Below are 27,644 nucleotides of genomic sequence, written 5' to 3'. Positions count from 1 at the left end.
CCCCTAACCATTGAAGAAGAATGCAACTCTTCTGAGACAATTGGCCATGCTGCAGACACATTATGAGGGAAATTAAGTACAAACAGAAAAGTTAAATGGGACAATATTATGGTATTAACGAAATAACTTATACTAATAGCCAAAACAAGCTCCTGTATTCAAGCATATCATAAAGTTGGATTCCACATTGTATAAAAACCTAGCAGCTTGGAGACATGCACAGCAAATAAACGGTGCATTATTCAGACATAGACAGACCAACATATATATCCACCGGAATAATCATTTTTATATACTTACTTTATACTGCAAACTAGATATATATAAGTTCAGAGAATCGTATCCAAATTCTAAAAATACATAATATATGTTTATGCAGACGATTGTTGTAACGCAATTATCATTATCATTTTTATTATGTATCGTCGACAAAAGAACTAAATTTTAACAAGAAGCTATAATATAATATAATCCTGAGTCACTTAACATGGTACAAGAGCGATCAGTCTCGTGAAAGACTGTGTGTGTGTATATATATATATACACACACACACACACACGGTACATGTGTTGTAATAATACAAATGAAATGTTATTGTAGGTTCCAAGAGGTTGTGCCAAAAACGCAGGTGTAGCATGAAAATCAAGGCGAGACTATTGCGGGTCAAAACATTGTATACTGCCTTGATATCGTTTACAATAATATCATCTCAGATCTCCTCTGGATCATGTATTAGCTTAAATTTGTTGCTTGTCTATTCTATTACAGCATTTTTTTTTTATTCATTTGCCGATTTATACACATATGGCTAGACCAAAATATATGATACAAGTGGATTGAATTAGGCAGTAATCACAATTTGTGATCCTTTATCCCTGAAAGTTGCATTCAGCCTGATTGCTCATTTTTCTTGACTGTCCATATATTTCAATCACTTATGAAACGAGATCTATCCTGAAGTTTATCGGTAGTGATCATTTTATATTATTGATCTGCTCGATCGGTAACCCTCTTCTCAATTAAGTTACACATTATATACTTATGTATAATAAGTTTAAGGAAGATAATTTAGGAACTTCCGACACAAATATTGTAATTCTGATATAGTTCATTACACGATAAAAAAGTATCATTTGGAGAAAGAAATGATCAACTTCTGGGTTTAATTCATTTGTATAGATGGATACTTTTGATTAGCTATACTCCAAGAAGCTGCAGCCAAAGATGCGCATTAGCATTATAATCATCATTAACATAATATGTAGGCAATGACTAAACAACAATGAATATATCTCCATTATTTACCAGCTGAAGCATTTCATGTAAACTGGGGGACACTCCATGAAACTTCCAGAACTTGACACGTGGCCACAAATGATCAATAATAACCTCACTCAAAACACTTAAATAATATAAGTAACAGTAAAAGTGCACAATGCTTTAGTTTCTTCAAATACCCTTGTCGCAAACTCCAAATTTATAAAAAAAAATAAAGGAAAAAGGAGTGCAAATTCTAGAGTTGCAGGTCTTTCTTTTACTCTGAGAAGATGCTTCCTTGCCTCTGCCTAAACAATGACAGTACGCCGCCACACAGATCTGTGTAAGTTTTACATACATGCATTCTTTCATATTTGATAGATTTCGTTATATTAATATATTAAGTGACTACTCGAACATGACTATGGATCATAGAAGAATAGGAGAGATTGACACTTAACTGTCAAAGGCCAACAAATTCACAATCATTTTCATATAAGTGTGCAGCATGCATGCATCTGCATGTGTATTCATATGCGTATTAGAGCAAGACAGCAAGTTCAAGAGTGTTTTAGTGATTGTTTTATAAATATTATAAAATATAGTTTCCTACTAGTTTAGAACATCATTTTTGTACGTTCCAAGTACGAAAAAAGAGGGAATATCAATATCTTATTATTAATAAAACGAGATTGCGCAGTCTTAAAAATATCCGTCTTAAAAATAGAGACACTTATTTTTGTCAATTGCCCTAAATTTTGATTTAGAAGACCAAATAAGGCATATATCTGTTGGACTTGTATTGATCTACGACACTTTTCTATAACTTTGCCAAATTTATAATGATCAAAATATGTAAAAAAAATTATGTTATGCAAATCAGGTGCTTCAACTGTTAAACACATGGATACTCTGAACTTTAGACCATGACTGCAGACAGAAATTCTCTCCATTATAATAAGGGACAGCTGAATCTTAATACAGTAATAACTATTAAAAATAATGTCTCAGCCATGTATCTTTATATATATATATATAAGAACTAATAAGCACGGCTATAAAATACTTGGACATAGCATGTTATGTACATCAACTCATAAAACAGTAAAGCACAGAAGCGTCACTTCCTGTATATGCTGTAAGACTAGCAATGTGAGGTCGCTGATCTGCACTACACAGCTTTATTTCTAGTTGTTTCTGCACAATTCACACACACACACTCGCATAGAAGCTGATTCTTGGAATTGTACACTATGATGCCAAATATACTACTCTCTTCCTACCAACAGGATCGTTTCGGGTAACTTCTTCTTATTTACCTAACTTCTCAACTTCTTTGTTATTCCTTTTATGATCTGAATTTTAGCATTCTTCATCAAATAAGTATAATAATATATATAGTTCCTTGAGTAAAACAGCCAGAATTCTGGCTTTAATCTTATGATGAATCCTTGCTTGTTTATGTCCGGGAAGCAATAAGATCCAGGTTGTGTATGTAAATATGCCGGATAGATTTCTTATTTTAATGTATGTACACAGGTTTAATAGTTATTAATTTGTTATGGGTTTTGTATATGTGTAATCATCATATATACATGATCAGAACAACAAAGAAGAAGACAAATGGAGTACTGAAGATGGATGAGTCGACACACAAGCATCACCACCGTGGTTACTACAGAGACCCCGTCGTAAAACAATCCCAAGTAGCAAGGTTTTCTTTCCTTACCCTTCCCGCCTCTCTACCATGTTTGAGTATTATGTTACTGTGTGAGTCAATGAGTGATGTGCTGTGTGCACAACTTGTATAAACACCTCAACTGCTCTACAAAATTTTGTTGTATTTAAATAAGACAGTGTCACTAAATAAATTTACAATTATCATGCATAGCACGTATTTTGATCACTTAAACAAATTATTATATTTGAGTTAGAAAACACTAAAATATATTTTTTTGGAGGAATTTCGATAAGTAAATTAATTATATGCGCTAATCTTTATAATCTCATGTAGTTTGTTATGGATATTTTGAAATATAACTGATATTAATACCAAACTATATACTATATTTTATAATAATTATATTGTATATTCATTATTCAATATTTTATAATTTTTATATCTACGTTTATCTAGAATATATTTTTAAATAAAATTGTCCTTCAATGATGAGAGTAAAATTTTTTAGATCCGTCAAATTGTTTTAAATATCTTCATGTGGATACTGTTTTAAAACTTTAAAATAGTCTACATATTTTATTCATATGATAAATTAAAAAATTATTTGCCATCTAAATTTAAAATTGACGAAAGCATTGCTCTCTATCTTATCTTAAAGTGCTTGATAATACTCAAAAGTAATTAAAAATAATTTGAATAATTATATGATTAATAAAATGATTGGTTATATAAATATAGTATATATATATTAACTATAAAAATAGTACTTAATTAAGTTATGTGGAAATTAAGTTACACGTTTTTTAAATTTGACTTAAATCTGTTCTTTACAATAGTAAATTTATTTTTAACATTTATGTTGGTTATATCTTGGCGAAGTGTTTAAAAGTAAAAAAAAAAAAACCAACTTAAAATAAGATTCATTACTTCCAGCTTAACATGATTTTCAAATCAATTAAGATTACTTTTATTTAATTGAAAAAAAACACTGTAACAGCTTGATTAAGACAAAAGGAAAACATTATAAAATTATAAAAGGTTATTCATTCCAAATTCCAGACACAAGAAACACAAGTAGAGATCCTAAATTACTGTTGGGTAGATTCACTTCACTTAATTTAACAGTGACTTGAGTAGTTCACTAGTTCACTTCACTTGTGTTTGGTCTTCACTAAACACACTGTGTGTATGTGTGTGTTTTTATGTGTCCACATCTGAAGAAAGAGCAGCAGCACTGGAATCAAGAAAATGGCCATTAACAAAGTCTCCAACTTCTCCGATCTCATCCACCGTGTCACCGCCTCTTGTTTCCTCCACCCTCTCGCCGCCGACCGCCACCACTCCTCCCAAATCTCCCCCTCCGACGACTCCGACGACTCTGATGACTACCCACCCAACCCCAGAATCTCCGAGTACTTAGCCCAGCAAGAAGAAGATATCGAAAACACCGAAAACGGCAGCATTGCCAGGGCACGGAGAAGTGATGGGGAATTTGGGGATGTGGAGGTGTTGATTGGTGAGGTTTTTGAGGCGTTTTCGGCTGTGAAGAAGGCTTATGTGAGTTTACAGGAGGCGCATTGTCCTTGGGATCCTGATAGAATGCGGGTTTGCGATGCGGCGGTGGTGGCTGAGCTGCGGAGAATTGGGGTTTTGAGGGAGAGGTTTAGGAGGAAGAATGTGGGTGGGGAGAGGGGGAGGAGGGTTGTGGGAGCTACTTTGAGGGAGGTTGTCGCGCCTTATGAGGCCGCGGTGGAGGAGTTGAAGAGGGAGCTTAAGGTGAAGGAAGTTGAAGTGGAGAATTTGAAGGACAAGTTGAAGAATGCGGTGGTGGTGACTGGTGGGAGTGGAGGGAAGAAAAATGGGAGGGGCCATCATCAGTCCAAGCGGAGAGTTGGGTGCAGTACTCAGACTCCTGGTAATTTCTACATACATTTTGCATATAAATTTCTATCGAATAAGTCATTTGGAATTGCATTTGAGTTAATTAATTCATGTGGTGCTATGTTTAGATTTTGTGGATCAAGCTGGGTTCTTGGTCATGGGTTGTGTTTTTGTGTGAGAAATTGTCGCCTAATTTTGTAGAAAACAGTTGGAGTTGGGGTTGAGAGTGAAAAAGATAACCCAAAATTAAATTTTGAATATATTTTTGTTAAGTTAATCAGAGTGCTATAATTATGTTAAGATCTAGTCCAAGCATCATCCTGTTAGGGGTTATCATTTTATACAATGTATGCATTTCTTTTGTGCTTGTACTTTTTTGTATTTATTGACTCAGTCCAGGGATGATTACTTTGTAAAAATGTTATAAGCATTGCTTCACATACTTTTCTTAGATTATGATGTTATATGATTTGAACTAGGAATTAAGATTCTGACTTCGAGACAGTTATAAAGCATTGCTTCACATACTTTTCTTAGATTATGATGTTACTTGAACTAGGAATTAAGATTCTGACTTCGAGACAGTTATAAGTTACAAGTTAAAAGCAATAATCTTCGGACACAATGTGAAGATGTGTGAGTAGAAAGTGTTCTCTACTTATTACAACTTGAGCATATATACAGTTGTATTAAAGATGTGTAAATGAGGCCCGAGTAGAAAGTGTCCTTTAGTGATTAGAACTTAAACAATTTTGTAATAGCATTGAAACAGGTTCAAGACATCCTCTATTAAACTCTAATTTCTAACTTCACACTTGATTATCTTTTGCTAACAAGGTGTCATCTTCAAGGTTAATCAAGTTCCTAGCTATTCTTATTTTATTGTGGCAAGACAATTGTCATTCGGTATCTTTATCTTATGTTAGAGAAAGTATTTTTTTAACACCAAAAGCTTGTCTTGCATGAAATTTTGGTATGTTGCAATCTATCTAAACTATATATACCAATGTCCAGTATCACTGTCGCCGGCACCAGAGGTATTTGAAGCAACAATGAGCATGGTAAGAGAAGCATCAAAGTCATTTACAGCTCTCCTTCTCTCACTCATGAAATCAGCCCACTGGGACATTACAGCTGCTGTAAGATCAATTGAAGCTGCTGCAGGGGCAACTACCAATGCTACTATGGACTCCATTGTGGGACCAAATCATGCAAAGTACGCAATGGAATCGTATGTCAACCGGAAATTCTTCCAAGGTTTTGACCATGAGACATTCTACATGGATGGCAGCCTCTCATCTCTACTGCACCCTGATCAGTTCCGCCGAGATTGCTTCACTCAGTACCGAGACATGAAAGCAATGGACCCCATTGAACTCCTTGGCATTCTTCCCACTTGTGACTTTGGCAAATTCTGCTGTAAAAAATATCTCTCCATTATCCATCCCAAAATGGAGGAGTCTTTGTTTGGTGATTTGGAACAGCGCTGTCAAGTTTTGGCTGGAAATCACCCTAGGAGTCGATTCTATGGGGATTTTCTGGGGCTTGCAAAAGCAATTTGGCTGCTGCATTTGCTTGCATTCTCGTTGGAGCCACCACCTAGTTATTTTGAAGGTAGCAAGGGTGCAGATTTCCATTCTCAGTACATGGAGAGTGTGGTGAGGTTTCCGGGTGGAAGAGTTGTAGGTGGTCAGGTAGTGGGGTTTCCAGTTAGCCCTGGGTTTAAGCTGGCCAGTGGTTCTGTTATAAAGGCTAGGGTTTACCTTGTGCCCAAAAATGATTTTTAGGCAAGAGACTTCCTAATAAATGTCTATTACGAGCTAATGTAGAGTGTTTTTAAAATTGTATTGTTTGTGTAATGGGTTGGTGGTAGCTTGCTATGGCTAGTGCTATAAACTTGCAGATTTTAATCATAACGTTTAAAAAATTATATTAAGATTTTGCACTTGTAAATGGAATTGCAGATGTTAATCATAACGTTTATAAAATTAAGATTTTGCACTTGTAAATGGAATTTTTTAGGGAAAAAAAAAAAAAGCGCTACTCCGAAGATTTACAATGGTATACGACTTTCTGAGAAGTGTCAAATGTGACCTTGTTTAAGTTGTGCATACTCATTGGCTCGTTAAAAGTCTTGGACAAAAGACAGTGACAAATAGCTACTGGCTTATGGCTATATCGCCTCACAGTAAATTCCTGGTCCTGAATTCTGTATCTTGTTAGTAGTATATTTTTAAAATTAACATAAACAATATTAAATGTCAAATTATCTATGTAGTACTCAATTTTATTAAATCATTAACTGTGCGTATAAGCTCAATATATAGTGCGTGTTTGCCGGGGGGTTTTATGACCGGGTTTTAAATCGAATTTAAACCGAAAAATATCTGTCGTATAATAAGCCAAGTCAGCAAGTTAGAAATAAATCTGAAACCGACTTAAAGCCAGAAATTGGTATGACGTAGTACTTTTCTGTCCAGCTTACTTTATTTTTATGATATTTATAAAGGGGAGAACTGAAAACAGATTTACTGTTATCACACAGACAATCCTCATATACGAATCCAGGATATCCTAGTATGTTTATTTAAAACAGGTAGAATAATAATGTTACATAATTGAAGTCAAATGATGCCTGATCCGTCAAGCTAACTGAGAACAAACAAGTATAATTGTGTTTTTGCCCTAATTGCTGTCCTTGTACAACTTATACAACATCTTATATTCTCAGCATTTTGTGGTATATGTATTATATGATGTAAAAAATTACTGTGTGCTCAGACGTAGCTGATATCTCAAATTTCCAATTGCAAAATTAGTGCCCGGGTTGCAACCTAAATGCCTTCTTTCAATAAGCCGGCCCCATAAGTTGATTTGACAACCTCCATATCAGCACTTCAAAAACTTCATAAAAGCAAGACTGAGCCCAGGGTACATTAAAATTCGCTAAATACCAATAAATACCAAGCACTCTTCCATGATGCTGACAATAAAAAGATAATATATACTTCCTGGTGCTGTACACTAAGCTTCAAGGAAGAAAAAACTCTTGACCTGACATGAACAGATAACAAGCTTCTTTAGTACCCTTATCATTCAGCTACGAATAAAAAAAACTACTGTGATAATGCTTTTGAATTTTAAATACAAGTGCATAAGCAACTTTTAACCAAGTTTGTCTATCTTCAAAATCTGTTGACAGGTGGTGGGACAATATTAGATGGCTGGCTTTATTGGTATGGGGAGTATGGCGGCAGAAAACCGCGATATTAAGATTCGGGCAACATGTAAATGGATGAGTGGAGGAACTTTATGAGAACGGAGTATAACAGGCAGGGATTCTGCTTCTTCAATCTTAGTACAAATCTGAAGTATTTTGCAATGAGTAATAAACTTTTAACGCAAAATCATAAATTATAGAAATGCATAAATGAAGTACAGAAGTATGGTAAACACAGCGTGAATATTGCCAAGACAGATACATGGCCATATATTGTACCAATTTAAGATAACTATTTATAATAAAGGTTATTGGAGAAGGCAGAACTGAAATGTTCTACCTGTAGGGATGATTTTAAAAATATATAGATGTAAAATAATAAACCTAGGTTATGCCAAAAAAAATCCACAAGTTTATTAAGTCCCAACAGTATTGGTTTCATCTACTTCCAGACCAAGATTGAATAACCAGTAAAAAACAATGGATTATTATATAACTCTTTTTCACATTCAGCAGCATCCCAAAAAAACAACTTACTTGCTCAAGCACCAAGAACATAATTACGTTCCAAGATCCTAGACGACCAAAATTTAGTAGGAACCCTTTGTAAAAAGCATACGGACCCTGCAAAATTTTGACTGGCAGTTAATACTTGTTGGAAATATTGCATAATCCAAGGCCTCAACTAATGGGCCATTGCAAGATTTTTCATATATATGAAACAAAAAAAAATCTTGTTTCTAGGAACTTGTATTCAAGATAGACCATGAACCATATAAACAACAAAGAATGAGGCAAATGAACAGAGTGCAGCACCTGTGATGAGTAGCAGTGACAAAATTCTACATATTACATTATAAGAAACAAAGAAAAATGGATCAAACCACATTTCTTTGATTACAAAGTAAGCCAAATTTGCCTTCAAATGTAGCCACGCATTCTAACACAAACAACTTCAGCCTAAAAACTAAAAACCAACTGATTTGTATTTACAGTGATTCATGCATTTATCTCTCCCGGGTGAGCTTGACTTCCTGTCCTTGTTGCATTACAAACTATATTTTACATCCAAATTCTATCATGAATCTTTTTCATATTCTAAAATGATTTGTAGTGGAAATATAACATAGACCCTATAATATACTAACATCTTGTAGAACTCGTGTCAAGCATGGGCTTATATATTAGTATAATAAAAATAAATTTTAAATGAAAAGTAAAATATATGATATAAAAGAATAAATCTTAAATTGGATTGAACAAGTATAAAATATAACAATATGATTCGTACATATGATATAGATTAAGATATATGATTAAACTCAGGGAAAAAAAAGATATATGATTAAACCCATGTTTCTATTATTGTAATCAGTTCCAAAAGACAAAATAATCAATATTGTCGTTATTTTAACCTGACACAATTACTGACCGACTACCGAAATTAAAGTTTAGTTTTAATACTGGAGTATAGTACAAGGATAGAATATAGATAGATATATAAGTTAAGAAGCAGTACATTTTCTTCTTTTGAATTTAGAACTTTTAGTTTCCTAAGAGATTTGAACTTGATCACTTCCTAGCCTTATAACAAACTATAACAAATGAACAAAGATAATCAATCATTACTAATGCACGTGCTACAATTTCCACATTCACTGTAAACATAATCGTGTACACTTCAAACTTTGCGATCCAAACAATGATGAACATCACTAAAACAAGACCAAAATTATTATAGGCTGAAATTATTATACCTCATTTGCTAAAGTTTTTATAAAACAGTCCAAGGCACCTTTGTAGCTTGTGTCTCCCATCATTCTAGATTTTACCTGAAATATAAGCATTTACAAGGTTAATACAAGCACACATCATAACTAGGTTTATTTATAAAAAGAAAAGAAGGCCAAAGCTCTTTGATTTGTAAAGAAATTTTGTGATACCATATTTTGCATAATAAGCATTACATGTTTATTGTGCCAAAATACTCGAGATTATATCCAACTTAATAATCACCATATAATAACGCACACATTTCACCATACTTAATTTCTTAAACTAGTCACCTTGAGGCCTGGCATGTGATATTAATCCCACATGTCCACCCCCTCCTAAGGTATTATTCTCTGTTACCCGGACTCTTTGATTTTTGCCTTGTACCCGTGTCGACCGGACATGACATGGGTGTGAGTACAGGATCTGAGTCGGATCCTTCGTTTTGAAACCGGACACTTCATATTGTAACAACCTAAGATCAAAATGATATAAAACGCTTTGCAACAACTTGCTCGTCAAGAGTAAGGTCCAATTATGACCTTTCTATGTTACCCTTTGACTTTATGACACGCATATGACACATATAGTCATGTGTATAAGCTTAATTAGTACAAGACACTAGTCATGCATACTTTTTCAGATATAAAATGAATTAAGAACAAAAAAAATTTTCAAGCTTATATGCCAAGTCCCCGCACCTGAGTCTGATTTCAGACTCGCGTCCAAGAATCCTAATTACCAAAAAAACCAAGGATCCGACACCTGGATCCGCACCCGTGTCGGACAGCCACACCCGAGTCGGGGTAACTTAGGTATTATTAATACCATGGAATTGAAGTAAAAATGACTGAAATACAGCCCATATGCATTTTACCTGTTTTAAATCGTTTCAATGACAACCATAAGCATTTTTTTATCTAAGTGAAAAACGTTCATATGAGGCTATGCCTATCTTTAAAGCTAATAAATGCACACATTTACAGAAAGCACAGTAATTATGATATCATAATTCAAATGTGCATACATATTTTAACAACTCTGAATATTCTATGCATTTCCAGAAACAGATACAGATTTGAACCAGTTCCAGTAGGATATCAAGAAGTCTTAACAGATGCATGCATTGACAGGTTCAGATATTAAACATGAAAATGACAATGCTTAGAATTAATATGGATCAGACATTTAATGTTAACAATATACGTATAGTTAACAATTACACAACCTTGGACTCCGGTAACAGGAATTTACCATCTTTGGTTTAACATAACTACATCTAACAAGAGATACCTTGCAAAACGGATTGATGTCTCTCAACTTTGAACTAGAAACTGAGTCATTCCAGACAGCAAACTTAAGTGCAACAGGCTAGTAACTGAATTTCCCTTTTTTTTGCCAAGTACTAAATAATATTCAATTCCACTCATTTAGAGCAATAGTAAAGTATGTGGAGTATGATATAATTGGAGTTTATAGTGAAAAGTTGACTTAACACAAAATTGATGACATCTGTTAAGACTTCTTACGTAACAAATAGGTTATAGCTTATATATACCATAGCCTGGTTTTAACCACAAAAGGTACGTTTTCTTTTAACCCTACTGTTATTCTATACTGTCGTTGTGTTAATAGAACTTGTTACGGGCTTGTGAACATATATGGTACCACCTTAAACTCCCTTTACACGAGGCTGAGTGTTCAAATCTAGTGAGACATGCGTGTGTTCGTGCGTGTTCTAAATTACCAGAAAAGAGTATCATAATTGAGCTTATCCAAAAATATAAAAGTATTAGAATCAGCAGATAATGTATAGATTTCCTTATTACATTCAAAACATCTGTTAATCCAAATGATATACAGGAGATGGCGAAAGCTTCTCACCTTATGACGTATTACTGCTAGTCCTAAGTTTATTACTGTTCTGGTCCGTTCTGAATATAGATTTCGGTTGAGTTGTTGACTGTTGTGGTTCTACATTCATACACTTACTGACATCTGCAGTTCAGAACTAACAGTGTCATAACTAAACACAAGCTCACAATGTGTAGCAAAGGACTCTAAACAGAAAAGATTTTTAAGAGAAAAAGGTTGGAATTTCATGACTATGTGCTATTACCCACTTTTCAGGATTTCTAGAATTTATTTCATATTCAAATTCATTTCTCAGCATCAATTTTCAGATTTCTCTATTAACAGATACAATGATAATATGTAACCAGACAGAGAGGTCAAATATACCACGTCAAGAGGAGATCCAATGCAGACTGCAAAGAACCCAGCTCCTAATCCTGCTAGTAGATGAGTGAAAATATTGTCGGAGAACCCTAGAATTTGCATAATTGTCTGCATAAAACAAGAATACTTTTAAAAGATTGACAGACACGGAAATGTGTGCATATAACAAGTATATCTGTACATGACAACTTCGACGTTATTTTAGAAATAAGCTCGTCATGGCTACCTGCTTCACTTGATCATAGCTTGCAAGTTCCGCAGCATTTATAGTTGCATTTCGCGCAATATTGGCACCCAGTCCAGTCCACAAAGCGGACAGTCCTTCCTAATTATATTACAGTTAGCTGTAAACAGTAACAATTTAAATATATATTCATGAAACCTGATTCATCAAACAATAATGGATTTACCTGTTGCACTATGGTGTAATATGCACTCAGTGCACTAGAATAACGTCTAGCAACACCAGCAGGCAATTTACCTTCTGATTGAAGTCGAACTTTCACAAGATCAGTTGGATTGGCTACTGAAATTGCTATCGCACCTGGACAGTAAACGAAATTCCCATTGAAAAAGACAGCGGGAAACAAATTAAAAAATTTACCATCTTCTTATAAAAGAGAAATAGTGATTGCCTGATTGGTACAAAAGAGAAATAGATTGATGCATATTATTGACTGAGATTGGACAATCAGACACAATTTGTTGATTACTCATAAAAGAACAATTGTCAGCAAATTGAATTACCAGTGATCAGAGCAGCGAGTATCTTCTGGAATAGAGAAACATTCCCAAAATAATCACTGCTCAGATAGGCCTTGACCTGTATCACACGTAATTTAATAATGAGCAGTAAACACCAGAAATGTGTAATACAAATGAACTATCTGGGCAGTATAGTACATACAGGCTCATACAAGCCAATCCTTAGCCCTCCATATATGAACTGGCGATGAAGTCCCGGAATGATGCCTTTCCAAAGAGCTGGTAAGCCTTCTTCCCTGGCAATAGTGGAAATTGTACCAAATACTCCCTTGTACTTAGGTGGACCAGTTCCTTCCCCTACAACTGTTCGTTTTTGAAGCTGAAGCCTTACTTTAGCAGTGTCCAGGGGAATGGTACACACCTACACAAAACAAAGATCACCGACATTTGTCTTTCAATTCGTACCCAAAATTAGACACTATTTCTTAAAGGCTTGAATCATATTTTGAACAATTTGAAAAGCGACATAGGCTTGTAAAAAGTGATCTGTTAAATAAAAGATAAATAGTAGTTAATAAACTCCTTCCTACATTTTTTAAGTGCCAGTCTTTCACAACCATAATATGTGACAGATCCATGCCGGAATTATTAAAAATAAGAACTCAAACACAGCTAATGCAAACCCACCGATCAATTACAAATACATCACAAGCTCATACCTAACAGAAAATTGCCTTCAAGTGGACAATGTAGCATACACTTCAAAGCTCTAAATGACGCCTGAGCTCTAAATTAAAGTTAGCAACATAACAAACTGAGATCTACACATTTTCCTTCAAGTATTAGTAACTAGCTAGGTTACAACTTTTCAATCTATCGCCTCGAATTACGAAATCCAAAGCACGCAGTTTAGTTCAATCAATTCATGACCTCAGTCATCTCTCTCTCTCTCCCTCTCTCTCTGAAATGTAAAATTGTAAATGAAGTACATTGAAGTAGTAGAAGAGAGTAGTGACCTCAGCGAAACAAGCGGCGAAGGCACTGCAAAAGAAGGTTCCGGCGAAGGAGATCCCCGTCCGGCGACTGAGATCCGGCATTAGTGCTGCAAAATCTATGTGTATATTATATACACCAGTGTAGTCAATGAGATAGTTGTTTAGTTAATAGGCAACGAAATAGAAATGTGCAGTTGTTGAGTTGAGAAAAAGGCGGTGCCTATTAGTATTGCTCACGTATCACAAGTCATCACTGCTTAACCCAACTGTTACCGACATTTCCAAATAACAGTCTGTCACTCCTCCCCAGATGTCACGTTTTCGAATTTTTCATTTCATTTACTCCACCATCGGTGGACCCAATTGGATCACAAGGAGAGAGCCAGAATTTTTAATGTTAATAATTAGAATTTTATTAAATTATATTAATCGATTAGATATATTTTCAATTGAAAATTTTGTTTTCATAATAAATTTTTATATTAGTTAAATAATATAATCAATAACTAATTTTATTATTTATTTATAAATGAAAGCATAAAGATCAGCATTCTCGAAGTGCACAAAGAACGAAGCATATGCACTTTAACAAACTCTTGCATTTCATTTTAAATGATAGATTTGTCCTTTGATATTTAAATGTCTTGGATTTCAAATAAATCCACACACATACTCCCAACCAAATCATTTGACAAAATCTAAGATTCCAAATTCTCAAAACTGTCATAATATTATTAATTTTTTTTTGTCTAGTTAATTTCACAATTTGAAAGTAAATAATACTCCCTCCGTCCATTTTCAGTTATTACATTTGGTTTTGTGAAATTGACCAAAATTTGACTGAAGTTTATTATTACTTTATAAATTAATAAAATTTAAAAAATATATCACAGGAAATAAGTTTTAATCTAATTTAATATGTAATCCTCAGTTTTTTTAAAATAATGAAAAAGTGACTTATAATATGTGGTCAAACATTAACCAATTTGACCGATAAAAATAGAAATGTGACAACTAAAAAGGGACGGAGGAAGTATTTTTTTCACTTCATTCTCTAAACTGCAAAACTACCTAAAAAAAGTATTCAGTCCGCCACTTTGATACTTGTCAGTTGTCACCGTAAACAAATGAGTAAAGCTTTTAGCACTCCTGTGTCCTGATCAAACTATATTTATGCTTATAAAATTGACAATGCCAAAATGATTTTACAAGTTGAGCATTACAGAATACTTCACAAAAAAGATTGAAGTCTGTATACAGAAGCTCCATCTCATATTCCTTGTATCTCACTGCAACACACTGACCTAAGAAGATTCAACTACCAAGGCATATCAATGTACTTGATCAGTCAAAGGCGGGAGACCAACATTGATAAGCCTCATTAAAGATGGTTGTGATTTTGGCGGAGTGGGGGAAAGCAAAGGGTGCAAAACTTGAGCAAATGATCAGGATTGCCTCCAGTCCTCGCCAACATATATTGCCTGATCACCAAGCTCTTCTTCAATCCTGAGCAACTGCACAAAGGACCTTATAATCTTTATATAGTATTATATAACATACCATCAGATTATTTTAAAAATTGTGAAAACTGAAGCAGGTCCTTGTTTCCATTGCAACAATGTAAACAAATTGGATAGAGGTATGTAGGATTTACAAATGTATTTCCCTGCATATATTATGTCAGTTAATACTAAATAATAGAATGGCTCTATACGACTATACATATATTACCAGTAGCTCATACAACAAGTATCTATCTCTTTCCAGAAACAGGAAGGAAAATGATTCTAGTAGCAAACGACATGAACATGCAGGTAGAGAAACAGAACAAACATATAGCTTTGGCCTATTTTCAAGTTGGCCAAATGGCAGCTCTTCTATTATTTAGAGTAGATAAACCATTTAGTCATTGTCACAAGAAATCAATTTAACTCATTCACCGTTTAACATGAAGAATGGTATAACTCAATGAAAGAAAGTGATTTGCACCTATCATGGTAAATAAAAACATCCAAATCTCACTATAAGCACTACATGTCGGAAAATTCCAAAAATCATTAGTATGATTACTGTGAACAAGTTGTCTCACTTTTGCCCAACTTTCTTTGCTCAATACATTACACAAAGGTAGATTAGGCATCGGCTACCTCCAATCAATATACTTATATAAAGGAGAAGCGAGGGGCGTGTAGGTGGCGCCTCTCACATCGCTCCGTTCTATTTTTCTAATTTTCTGGAATTTTTTGATAGAAAAATCAAAAATTAGAACTACCTTTTTTAGTTTCGGATATATTAGAAGCAAGTTTCAGAATCCGATTTTGTTTCAGATTATTTATGGAATACGGTAGTTTGAAAGTTTTAATCTGATTTTGTTTCTATATAAAGGAGAAGCGAGTGGCGTGTAGGTGGCGCCTCCCACATATCTCCGTTCTATTTTTCTAATTTTCTGGAATTTTCGGATGATCAATATACTTATATAAAGGAGAAACGAGGGGCGTGTAGGTTGCGCCTCTCACATCGCTCCTTCTATTTTTCTAATTTTCTGGAATTTTTGGATGAAAAATATCAAAAATTAAAACTACCTTTTTTAGTTTCGGATATATTAGAAGCAAGTTTCAGAATCTGATTTTGTTTCAGATTATTTATGGAATATAGTAGCTTGAAAGTTTTAATCTGATTCTGTTTCTATATAAAGGAGAAGCGAGGGGCGTATAGGTGGCGCCTCTCACATCGCTCCGTCTATTTTTCTAATTTTCTGGAATTTTCGGATGAAAAATATCAAAAATTAGAACTACCTTTTTTAGTTTCGGATATACTAGAAGCAAGTTTCAGAATCTAATTTTGTTTCAGATTATATATGGAATATAACAGCTTGAAAGTTGTAATCTAATTTTGTTTCAGATTATTTAATTATGCGAAAGAGTAGCACACAAGTCTCTCTACACCTATAAATACCCTTATAGGTTGTAGGGTTTTGGATCTTCTAAACACAACCTCATCTCTCTCAGTACCACAACCCTACCTCTCTCTGGTGATAAGTGAAGGCTGTTTATACGGTATTAAAAAAATAAAGTTGTTGCAAGCAAAGGTAGTTATAGACCGCTATGTGGGAGTCGACAAATCCAAACACGGGAGAAGAAAGTCTTGACATGATATTGATGGATGATATCAATAAATTAACTATTAGTGACGTATGTTTGTTGGTTATTCTTTTATAATATTTGTTTTGTTCATCGGACATGTTTGTTGTTGTTAATTTTAATATGATTTATTTTGAATACAGGAAAATATTATTCATGCATTATCTATTTGCTCCGTTCAAGCAACTGTTAAGTGAAGGCTGTTACACCGCATTATTCATGTATATGAGCGGAAGCTTTATCATTATAACATGCTACCTATATTAGGTTATATTATATAGGCATGCGTACAAGTGAGTTTGCATTTCAAAAGGAACGAGACATCAATAAGTAAATTGTAAAGTAAGAAAAATTAGAAGAACCTGATTATATTTGGCAAGCCGCTCTCCTCGGCAAGGCGCGCCTGCTTTAATCTGACCTGTTGCAAGGCCAACAGACAAATCTGCTATAAAAGAATCATCAGTTTCCCCACTTCTTTGAGATATTACCACACCCCAGTGAGCATCCTTAGCCATCTTCACTACTTCAACAACCTCAGTAACAGTCCCGATTTGATTAATCTGAAATTTGAAAGTAGTCGTGTCAAAATTTGACCAAACTACCACAATTCGATACCACCATATGCAATTTGTTATTTTTAATGCATGATCATTTCTAAATTTCCAGGGAAAATTCTGCAACCCAAACTATTTACTATCTCATATATATTGTCGGTGTAACACATTCACAACAAAAATGCAATAAAACTGAAGAGTTTTGCACAATAACCCCTGTACTTTACCATAGTATATAGACTCCCAAGTCAAAAAAGGCAAACACTTTTTCTTATGATGCAGTGGGTACCTTGAGCACTAATGCATTACAGGCAGCCTCCCCGATAGCTTTTTCAATGCGTTTTGGAGTTGACATCAATAAATCATCTCCCACGACCTGCAAAGAAAACTCTTTTCTATATTTATTTTTGCACTTGTAAGAGCAAGGAAATTTATGACCCATTAAATCCTAAAATATATATTATGTATAATTACTAATAAACATCTAGCTGGGATGTATATTACAGCCTTTATCAACTGATCCTTAAACCTTTCCCACAACATTTAGTAATTCATGGAACACAGGGTATAAGTTCAAAAGGACCGGCCTATATACATGTGTGGCATTATCACAGTTCATTATTTCTTATTAACTGCGCAACTGAAATCACAAATAATGTAAACAAGTCTATTACAGAATCTACTTTCACCAACAGCCTATGTCAACTTCATTTTCCATTACAGGGCTTTTAACAAGAGACCTTACAAAAGTACTATTAATACAAAAGCTCCACTGTTGAAAGCTAACAAATCCCCATTGTTCATTGAATTTCAAAATCTCCCAATCGAATTAAAATCTATTGATTGTGAGTGGTATGAATGGAGCTGAGTAATCAAATTGATTTTTCTTTATTGAATTTGATAAGTTGCAACTGTTCGAGTTCCTGTTCACATTTATTTCACAATCTCAAAACTGCAGGAGATTGTGTTCGTAAATCATGATATTTATAATGAGAACAAAAGGTGAAAGGGTAAAAACTCATATGATATTAGAACTTTGTCCAGCTACATCAATCTTTGTTGCCATCTCAAAACTCAACATGGTTTTGTCAATGCTGCAGAAAATTTAAGTGTACACGCTAAAGCTGGCTACTGCTAATTTTCTAACCCTGTTCGTAAAAAAATCATGTTATGCGTACTGTGTTGCCTTGTAATTGAGTCCCAGTATAATTACCAAAAAGCTTATAAGACCCCTGTCACCCTCCAAGTCGGAACCCAAGGAAGTTGTTTATTCTAATTTTCAGCTCAAAACTAGAGTTAAAACAATACTGCACTGTATCCTGCTTTCCAAAGTAGGTCCTCCTAAACAAATAAAGTTCTTTAATTATCACCTTGTGAAAGTCCAGATATGCCATGTTAACTATTTGTATACCATTTACGCTTGTATAACCAAAACCCAAAACTGGAGAATGAAAATAGACATACCTGGCAAAGTCCAAGACTGCAGAAGTTTCTTCCATGATCCCAGTCCTCCTTGTCAAATGGATCTTCTATTGATACAATTGGGTAGTCTAAGACACCAATTATTTTGAATAGGAAGTGAAAATCAAAAAGGAAAAATAGATGTGTCAGCCACTTGCTTATATTGCTCTAATAAAAAAACAATAATAGGTAAACCATCAACATTTTGATCTGTATACCATATACCTGCGCAGAGTTCTTTGTACATCTCAATCATATCTTCTCCAGACTTAAAATTTTGTCCCGACCTACTTGGATTTTTATTATCTAGATCATACTTTGTACCTATAATAGAAGAACAGCTAATTAATATTATAAACAAGAGTTGCCTGTGCAGAGCCTGACAAACAAGATGATGACCTCCTGTTGCACGTACATGCATTGAGAACTGATAGCTAAATAAAAGAGAATTACTCTCTCAATTTTATGCCCAACATTTACAGATGACATGTTTTGTTACTTATTGGCAATATTAAGACAGAAATTGGATTTCTAGAGATAGCTACAAGTAAAATATTGATATATTAGTATTAGAGAAAGATATCAAGAAATTGTACATCACCTATGCAGAACTCAGTGGCCGCGACATCAATTGCAATCTTTAATTTTTCTTTATACTCTGTTCGGCTGATTGCCTCCTTAACAAGATCTAAGCCTTCTCTAAAGCTGCAAATGCAGATATTGTCAGATAACATATTACCATATAAGGAAGAACCTCATAAAAACACCACATGCCTGGAGATATTTGGGGCCAAGCCGCCGTCTTCACCAACATTGCATCCAGGAGCACCATACTTATCTGTAATAATAGCCTTCATAATTGCCAAACAATGATAATAATTAGTATTCAAGAAAAATAGCATCGCTGCAATTATTAGATATCCCAGAGATAATAAATAGTAGGAGATGCAACTGGGCTAGATTCCACTGCAAGGATTAGCACAAATGACTGATTGCTCGTGTTTGAGATTGTATTTGAGATTGTCTTTAAGCCTACTTCTAGAATCCAACACACACACAGCTGCATCAATATAATATCTCCGTGAAAGTACGATTTTAGGGAAGTGATGAAAGTATTACTCTTTATTAAAAGCCGAAAGGCCCTTTCAGTGGTAGGCAATACGCAGTGGTACCATATTTTGGTTCCTATTCTTATTTTTATATGTACCAATATATATCATAATTTACTTTCCTAGAATATTTACAAAATTAATTGAAAGCCTATTAAAATCACATATTCAATTACAACAACACTGTATTATCATTCACGTAACATTTAAATCACCATATTACTTGTTCAATTAAAACTTAAGTTTACAATGTATCTATTATTATTTTAAAACATATATGGGTTGGGCACGGAGATTAAGAAACAAAATCAAATATTACGTAAAGAGATAATAAAAAGTGGGTAAAGAGATGCGACTGAAATTTGTGAAAGGTGGAGAAATAGTAGGTGTAAATGCTTTTTGTATTGTTAAAACAATACTCCCTCTATTTTTTAATATATGACGTTTGACTTTTTGGCACACACTTTTAAGTGCTTTGACCGGGTAGTTAAAAGTATTATTTTTGAAATTTTCTTTTTCTGAATAAAAATATATAATCAAAATTTTAATTCACAAAAAAAAAATCAGTTAAAAATTATAATTTTTACTAGCCGGTCAACCCACCTAAAGTTACATGCCCAAGTCAAAAGTGACATATAAAAAAAACAGAGGGAGTACTACTTTTGGAAACTTTAGAAATGTGAGGGACACCCCAAATTGAAAAATGTAAAGAATTGGTTGTTATGGGGTACATTCTTACCATATATTATTATTTTCAATATATATCTAATATACATCGTATAATAATTATGTTCAGATATTTACTTACCAGTGTTCAGTTTATTCGGTTATACTATATTATAAGTATTAAAAAATGTCATGTCCATTTTAACACCAGAAATTATTATTTTTTTACAATTTTTTTCTAAATAGAAATTCAAGTATTTTACTACTGAATGCACTTCATCTTCAAGATAAGAAGACTTCTTTTTTCACCCATATCAAGCATTAGCTAGAAAAACTACATCAATTCCTAATCTAAATACCGCCTTACTAGAAGATATGTGAGTTGCCTCAGTTTAAGACACTAGACACACCAAATAAATTTATCAGGATGCTCATATTGCATCTCACAGTCGCATATTAAAAGCCTTCCCTAGTGCACTAACCCCCCATATATACAGCGGACATAAAGGAAATAAGAATGAAGAATGTTATTTAAGTGAACTTGCAGCAAGAAAGAAAGATCAGTCTACCTACAGGACAAATAATCGATGCTTGTGATTTGTTTCAGCAGGAAATAAACATGATTATGGCTTGTGCTAAATCATTATGTGTGTGCTTTATAGCTTAACTTGAATCACCTTGAGATGATGATAAGTCTCGGCGCCCATTTGTACTGCCTCCTCAAATCTTTTTGCACCAACAGGAAGAATCATAATTTCCTAATTTCATTTCACAAACAAGAAAGTCACCTTACTGGAAAATAAATTGTATGAACATGGAATAGGTCGAGATGTTAACCAAAAGCTTTTTAAGAGAATAAAATAGAGGTTTTTTGCCATATCAATACTACCAGAAAAAGGTTTTGGCATTTTTGTTCTGACACGTGTTCAGGTTTTGGCCTATGCAAGAATCTATGATATGAATTCATCAATGTAACCCCTTCACCAATGTGTGTGTGTAGAAAGGTCACACACAACACATAGTACAACACTAGTTTTTTTTCCAAAAACATACTATAAGACATCACTACAACAAGAGTTGCCTGTGCCACACATCGACAGATCTAAGAAAGCAGGGCCAGCAAATGACATATTGACAATTCATTATTTGGAATAATAAAAAAGAAAATTAGGATTAGTATAAGCTAAGAAAGAGAAACCACAATAAAGTTGTCAAATCCAGAACTATTCAAGTATTCACGTAAAGACAATTCATTATTTGGAATAATAAAAAAGAAAATTAGGATTAGTTAAGCTAAGAAAGAGAAACCACAATAAAGTTGTCAAATCCAGAACTATTCAAGTATTCACGTAAAAGCAATCCCAGAGAGAGAGAGAGAGGGGGGGGGGGGGAGGGAGGGAGGGGGGGGGAGGGAGGGAGGGCGGGAGAGAGGGAGGGGGAGAGAGGGAGAGGGAGAGTACACAGACTAACACTGACAAACATATACATAAGTTTCCAAGTCGAAAACATACCTGAATAGCCAGATCATTTCCAGCATGTTTTCCCCCACTTATGAGGGTAAAGGCAGGTATTGGAAGAATTAAGTTGGTTCTACCAGAAAGATCAGCGATGTGTCTGTAAAGAGGGACCTGACAGTACAGTACCAATAAATGAGAAAAGACCAAAGGTGCAACAATGAACAACATAAAATACTACTTATAATGTCACGAGATATATATTGCATGCCTCTTTTTCTGCCGCTCCAGCTTTGCAAGCAGCAATTGACACAGCCAAAATAGCATTTGCTCCAAGTTCACCCTGTACAAGATTTATTTTGCTCTACAATTATGTATATGGAAAATGTCTAACCAAATTCTATTAATGTATAACAGAAAGGCATTATGCACAATGATTATCAAAACTTGTATTTGCAGATTAGCCAAGGCAGGGTATGCATATATGTGACCATTCTAATGGCGACAAACGAACATAATAGAAAATCATGATTTGCATTTACTTGACAAGATATCACGAGAAGCTGTCTGTCACTTAGCCCCCACCCCTAAAAAATATCCACACAATTTACTCGAGTATGAGCATTAATAATAACTAATACTAATTACCATTATAATAACATTAAATAATTATTATAATAATTGTAATAATAATAATAATAATAATAACACTTATTATTATTGTTATGATTATTAATAAACATGTAAAACCTTACGAGAATATTTAAGTATTAGACCATAGTATAACCTATTTTGTACACACCAACTTCCGTGTTCCAAGATTGAATAAATTAAGCCCAAGGCAATTAAATATGCTGGAAATGTAGCACAGTGATATTGCATGCATCATGAAGAATTGTATATTTTCGTTTGAAATTGAATTCAATAGTGAAGCTTTGTATGCACATCGCATCCAATGACCCTTTAATGATGTATGTCCAGATGAAGACATTGCAACTCAATAACTCCTCCCAGGTACTTAGTCCAGTTGCTCCATTTACAAAACACTGAGTTCGTGAATTTCAGATTTAATGTGTACAGGGAAAATTCAAATTAAGATTTAATGTGTACATTCATAAAAAAAAAAAAAAAATTAGCCAAATATTCTACTCAGTGAAGACTTCATTCAGATGGATAGGAAATTCATATATCACAAGTGTACTTTCTTATAATGCTTTTCCACATATGCCTCAATCCTCATCATATCATATAGTGTAGACACTAAACTTAGACCTCGCATAACTAGACTATTTTTGTTCAAAGTTTAAACACAATACTCAGCGGTAGCAAATACTAAAAAAGAATTCCATCACTCGAAATCCTATAACCAAAATTATTAGGATACAACAGAGTTTATCAGATCGAGGCAATGCAGTTTTTCTCATATAAGTACTTGCATTTTATATGTGTTATATAAGCTTCCATGTCTAGTAAATCATATATTAAAAGGATAAAAATCAACCTTCTTTTCTGTCTTGTCTAAGTCTATCATGGCTTGATCGATTTGGGACTGAAGGGTTGGATCCATGCCGATCAAAGCCTCAGATATCTTCTCATTGATATTTTTTACTGCTTTAGTCACCCCATTACCAAGATAGGTTGCCTCATCTCCATCACGTATTTCAATGGCTTCATACCTATGTTCAACAAACACATTATGCAGTTAAAAAATAAGAACCCTGATAATATCAAGACCTTGTTTTCATTGTAAGTGGATACAAAATATCAAAGATTTGATCAAAGTGTACATTTTAAATTTCCGGGTAGCACTATAAGGGAAAGACCCTTATAAACAGAACATGGAAGAACATCATCATCACCCACCATTTTTTACAAAAACAAAAATAAAAAATATTGATAGTTAAGATTAGAATGACAAAGTTTAACAACTAAGTTAAACATATTGAATTCTAACATTAAAATTCATTCAAATTTTAAAAATCATATGTTACAGGATCTGGAATCAAATACAGCATAGCATCCGTATATGTTTAAGTAATAATTACATTTAAGAGTAAAGTTGTAAGGAGACCGCTTTTCATCAGAGACCGTGCACGTCCGGCAATTAAAACATTGCAAAACTTATATATTTGCAAATCATATTCTATGAGAATTATTATTTAATTATTAATCTTGAAAAATCATATATGTTTTGCAAGCACCCCATTGCGAAACATGTCCAACATGCAAAACGTGCATTTTTTTTCCGGATTTTCAAGGAAATAACACTATTCATATAACAAGCTTCATAAATAATTTGTAAGGTTTTGCTTGCAGAACATGCATGGTCTCTGAGTTCTCCGATAAAAAGCAGGTCTCCATAGAACTTTACTCTTACATTTAAATGTAATTATGTTATGTTAAACCTATTTTTTTTGTTAATTTCACATTGCATTATGTTTTTGAGCATTAAAGTACTAAGTTATTTAGATTAAAATTAATATAAAATTTATGCTAGAATTCACTGTGATCTTTTTATTTCTTTATACTCCCTCTGTCCCATAATACAAGTCATTTTTGAAGTTTTTTGCCCACAATACTTGTCAATATCTACTTCCAATACAAATTTAATAATTAGTTCCCACAAGTGCCTTATTCCCAAGAACAAGTGTAAACTTTTTTTCATATATTAATTGCTTATTAGTCAAATCTTGGATTGAAATTATTTATTTACTCATTAAATTAAGGTAATTAATGTGAGTAAAGATGAAAACTAGGGATGACAATCTAGCCGGACCAGATCGAATATGCTAGAATCCAAATCCGAATTCGAATTTTTTATCCATACCCAAACTCGACCCGAACCCAAAACGAAAAGTACCCGAAAACGAAAACCCGATCCGATGAAATTCAGATCGGATACGGGTATACCCGAATTTGGATATGTATATACCCCGAATCCGAAACCCGAAATCAAAACCTGAAATTTTGAATTTATTAATATTCAACCATTAATCTTCATATGCACTAACATTCCCTAATGTGTAGATCACTAACATTCAAAACACATTAATAACTATTTCAAAAAAATAGTTACATACATCTCATGACCTTAAATTGAATGCTTATCACTGACTTATTTATTGTTCAGCTAAGTCGTACCAAATTTTTAAGTGATAAACTTATAATGTGTTATAATATATAATATTATGTATCCAATATGACATATCTTGGATTTATTTATTAAATTGAAACATATTTTGTGAATATTAAACAATATATAAACTGCAATATATTATAATGTATATTATATTATTAAACTTATAATATATATTATAAATTATAATAAGTAAAATAATATGCGAAATTTTTCAAAAGTGATTTGCAATCAAGACGAGGGAGTATAAGTATAGTCTTTACATCTTTATATGTATGTTATATGTTCCACATACACGGGGTCGAATGTATGTAGGGGACTATGGGGACACGTGCCCCCAGAGAAACAAATATTAAGGAAAAAAATATTTTGATAATTTATGGTATATACGTGTATTTTATGAATGGCCCCCAATAAAAATTTAAAATAATATCGAAGTAGCCAGGGGCATTAATTTTAGTTTACGCGGTTCTAATTGAACATTTGTGTAATGCAATAGTTCTTGACAAGGGAAGAACGAAGTAAGCTCCTATGGATAGTAATCATTAATCAACACTCAACGCAATGCAACAACAATCAAAAAATAATTGTTACTCATACATTGGGCAAACAGAACACGGATCATAAAATTCACCACAAATCAGCTCCAACAGATAATTAAAAAACACGTAACAAACATACATTCCGGAGGAAACACCACTGGGAGTGGAAGCGCGAAAAACGCCTTTATTAGTATGCAAATCAACCTCCACAGTAGGAATCCCCCTACTATCCAGAATCTGTCTGGCAATCACTTTGGTAATCACTGAAGGAACTGATTTCCTCATATGATTAGACTGCAATTCATTCACATTCACAATAACAATTTAGGTATACGCACAGCAGTATCAATAATCAATAATTATTATAATAATAATCAAATAAAAAAATTGAAAAACAAAAGGAATAAAATACTGACGATGAAGAGAACGGGATCGGAGGATTTAGCCCTAACGGCAGCATTAACGGCGTCTTCGATTTTGCGGGAGAGCAAGTGTTTGTCCAGGTATTCTTGCACCAACATCTTTTCTTCTCCTCCGGAAATGTGTATGTATCGATCTGTATTTCTACAGGAGATTGCAAATCAAGGAGAGATTAATCCAGCCAGATATTCGTTTAATTTCGCCAGAAAATCCAACTGTACCTTTAAGACTGCTTATGTTATTTATTTATCCATGAGAAAGTTATATTAAAGGTTTTTTTATCCCGTTGTTTCTTAGAAAAACAAGAATGTATTCCAAAACGAAATTTCAAGTTTATCTAATAATTTCTAATATTTATAATTAATAATTTTTTTATATTTTTATCAAAGGAATGAGTCTGCACATTTATGTATATTTCAAAAAATAAATAAATTCAAAGATAAATTATTATTTATATGTCACTGCTTAATAAATATGCTTATGTTTTAGATATTTTTAAACTGCAACATATCATTATCTTTATATTTAAAATAAAATCGATTAGTACTGAAAATGTCAGGCCTCGTCTATGAAAGAGTTTGTTTGTTGTTTATTAATTTAAAATTGAAATTTATAATTTTGTATAATAATAAATATTTACACACTCTGTTCAAAAAAAATAAATATTTTTATTTGATAATTATATTTACACACTTTGTTCGAGCCGTTTGTTTACATATAACTTGGACATTGATGTTAAGAAAATATGTATAAAGTGATGAAAAAAATAAAGAAAAATAGGTGAAATGTGGGATCACTGATTGTTAACATATAAAAACGAGATAATATCATAAAAATACTAAAGTAGGACGAAAGTGCTAGAAGCGGCTGGACTCATTTACTATTTTTGGTAAGTTTTAAAATCTTAAAAATTGGCACTGTTCAAAAAGAAGCCGTATAGAAACGGTTGGAACAGAGATTATCAAATTTACACAGTTAGATGTTTTCCTAAAAAAATATATTACTGTTTTTTAATTTATTATCAAATTTAAGTGGGTGAGGGCCCTAAATAACCAGATTTAGGGTTAAAATGCCCCAAATAACAAAATACCCAAAACAGGGCCCAAAATAACCAATAGAGACGATCCCGTAGTAGCGTTTTTGTTTTTAAACAAAAACGCTACATCGTGTAGCGTCCACAGCCAAAAATAAAAGAAAACGCTACCTGTAATAGCGTTTCAGTTGTTTGCAAAAAAAATTAAAAGCTAAAACGCTACACGAAGAAGCTTTTTGTCTTTAAAAACCAAAACGCTACAAAGGGAAGCGTTTTAGTGCGTGGAAATTATTTAGTAAACAAAACGCTACATAAAGATGTGTTTTGATGCAGGAAAATTGTTCAAAAAACAAAACAATCAAAACGCTACAGACAGAA

At 33.5% G+C, this 27,644-nt stretch overlaps 3 protein-coding genes across 5 annotated transcripts; 1 reads left to right on the top strand and 2 right to left on the bottom strand.

Annotated features, from left to right (window-relative positions):
• Positions 1–1,467: 1,467 nt before the first annotated feature.
• On the top strand, positions 1,468–6,756 carry LOC108219695 (protein GRAVITROPIC IN THE LIGHT 1). Of its 2 annotated transcripts, none has more exons than XM_017393195.2 (4): positions 1,468–1,601; positions 2,862–2,972; positions 4,160–4,854; positions 5,835–6,756. In XM_017393195.2, the coding sequence occupies exons 1-4, from the start codon at positions 1,549–1,551 to the stop codon at positions 6,605–6,607; spliced, it is 1,632 nt and encodes a 543-aa protein (XP_017248684.1). In that variant the 5' UTR covers positions 1,468–1,548; the 3' UTR covers positions 6,608–6,756. The 2 variants fall into 2 exon arrangements, with proteins under 2 accessions (XP_017248684.1, XP_017248685.1); XM_017393196.2 differs by lacking the exon at positions 1,468–1,601 and adding an exon at positions 2,332–2,558.
• A 619-nt stretch (positions 6,757–7,375) lies between these two features.
• Positions 7,376–13,982, bottom strand: LOC108220082 (mitochondrial uncoupling protein 2-like). Of its 2 annotated transcripts, none has more exons than XM_017393734.2 (9): positions 13,773–13,982; positions 12,959–13,177; positions 12,799–12,874; positions 12,462–12,595; positions 12,278–12,376; positions 12,055–12,159; positions 9,798–9,872; positions 8,578–8,664; positions 7,376–7,874 (listed from the first exon to the last, which is right to left on the bottom strand). In XM_017393734.2, exons 1-9 carry the CDS (start codon positions 13,851–13,853, stop codon positions 7,845–7,847), a joined length of 906 nt encoding a protein of 301 aa, XP_017249223.1. In that variant the 5' UTR covers positions 13,854–13,982; the 3' UTR covers positions 7,376–7,844. The 2 variants fall into 2 exon arrangements, 1 of the variants encoding a protein (XP_017249223.1); XR_001806664.2 differs by lacking the exon at positions 7,376–7,874 and adding an exon at positions 11,698–11,811 and having other exon boundaries at positions 8,600–8,664.
• An 841-nt stretch (positions 13,983–14,823) lies between these two features.
• LOC108223971 (cytosolic enolase 3) lies at positions 14,824–26,483 on the bottom strand. Its single transcript, XM_017398467.2, has 13 exons — positions 26,230–26,483; positions 25,953–26,107; positions 23,637–23,811; positions 22,407–22,478; positions 22,193–22,309; positions 21,359–21,439; positions 19,681–19,757; positions 19,508–19,611; positions 19,132–19,230; positions 18,910–18,995; positions 17,735–17,821; positions 17,254–17,451; positions 14,824–15,265 (listed from the first exon to the last, which is right to left on the bottom strand). Exons 1-13 carry the CDS (start codon positions 26,332–26,334, stop codon positions 15,197–15,199), a joined length of 1,425 nt encoding a protein of 474 aa, XP_017253956.1. The 5' UTR covers positions 26,335–26,483; the 3' UTR covers positions 14,824–15,196.
• Between the last annotated feature and the right edge of the window lie 1,161 nt (positions 26,484–27,644).

Source organism: Daucus carota, chromosome 5 (assembly GCF_001625215.2).
Source record: "Daucus carota subsp. sativus chromosome 5, DH1 v3.0, whole genome shotgun sequence".
Taxonomy (NCBI): Eukaryota; Viridiplantae; Streptophyta; class Magnoliopsida; order Apiales; family Apiaceae; genus Daucus; species Daucus carota.
The sequence above is the reverse complement of the archived record's forward strand: the minus strand, read 5'-3'. Positions and strand labels throughout refer to the sequence as shown.

Bases quoted from the DNA above. Each gene is read 5' to 3' on its own strand.
- LOC108223971 (XM_017398467.2), bottom strand. From the start codon at position 26,334: ATGTTGGTGCAAGAATACCTGGACAAACACTTGCTCTCCCGCAAAATC. The intron at 22,310-22,406 runs GCATGCAATATA...CTGTACTGTCAG, and splicing joins CTGGAGCGGCAGAAAAAGAG to GTCCCTCTTTACAGACACAT. The intron at 17,452-17,734 runs GTACCCACTGCA...TTCAAATTTCAG, and splicing joins GTAATGCATTAGTGCTCAAG to ATTAATCAAATCGGGACTGT.
- LOC108220082 (XM_017393734.2), bottom strand. From the start codon at position 13,853: ATGCCGGATCTCAGTCGCCGGACGGGGATCTCCTTCGCCGGAACCTTC. The intron at 13,178-13,772 runs GTCACTACTCTC...TGTTTTGTGTAG, and splicing joins TCGCCGCTTGTTTCGCTGAG to GTGTGTACCATTCCCCTGGA. The intron at 12,596-12,798 runs GTAATTCAATTT...TTTACTGTCCAG, and splicing joins ACTCGCTGCTCTGATCACTG to GTGCGATAGCAATTTCAGTA.
- LOC108219695 (XM_017393195.2), top strand. From the start codon at position 1,549: ATGCTTCCTTGCCTCTGCCTAAACAATGACAGTACGCCGCCACACAGA. The intron at 1,602-2,861 runs GTAAGTTTTACA...ATACATGATCAG, and splicing joins ACGCCGCCACACAGATCTGT to AACAACAAAGAAGAAGACAA. The intron at 4,855-5,834 runs GTAATTTCTACA...ACCAATGTCCAG, and splicing joins GTGCAGTACTCAGACTCCTG to TATCACTGTCGCCGGCACCA.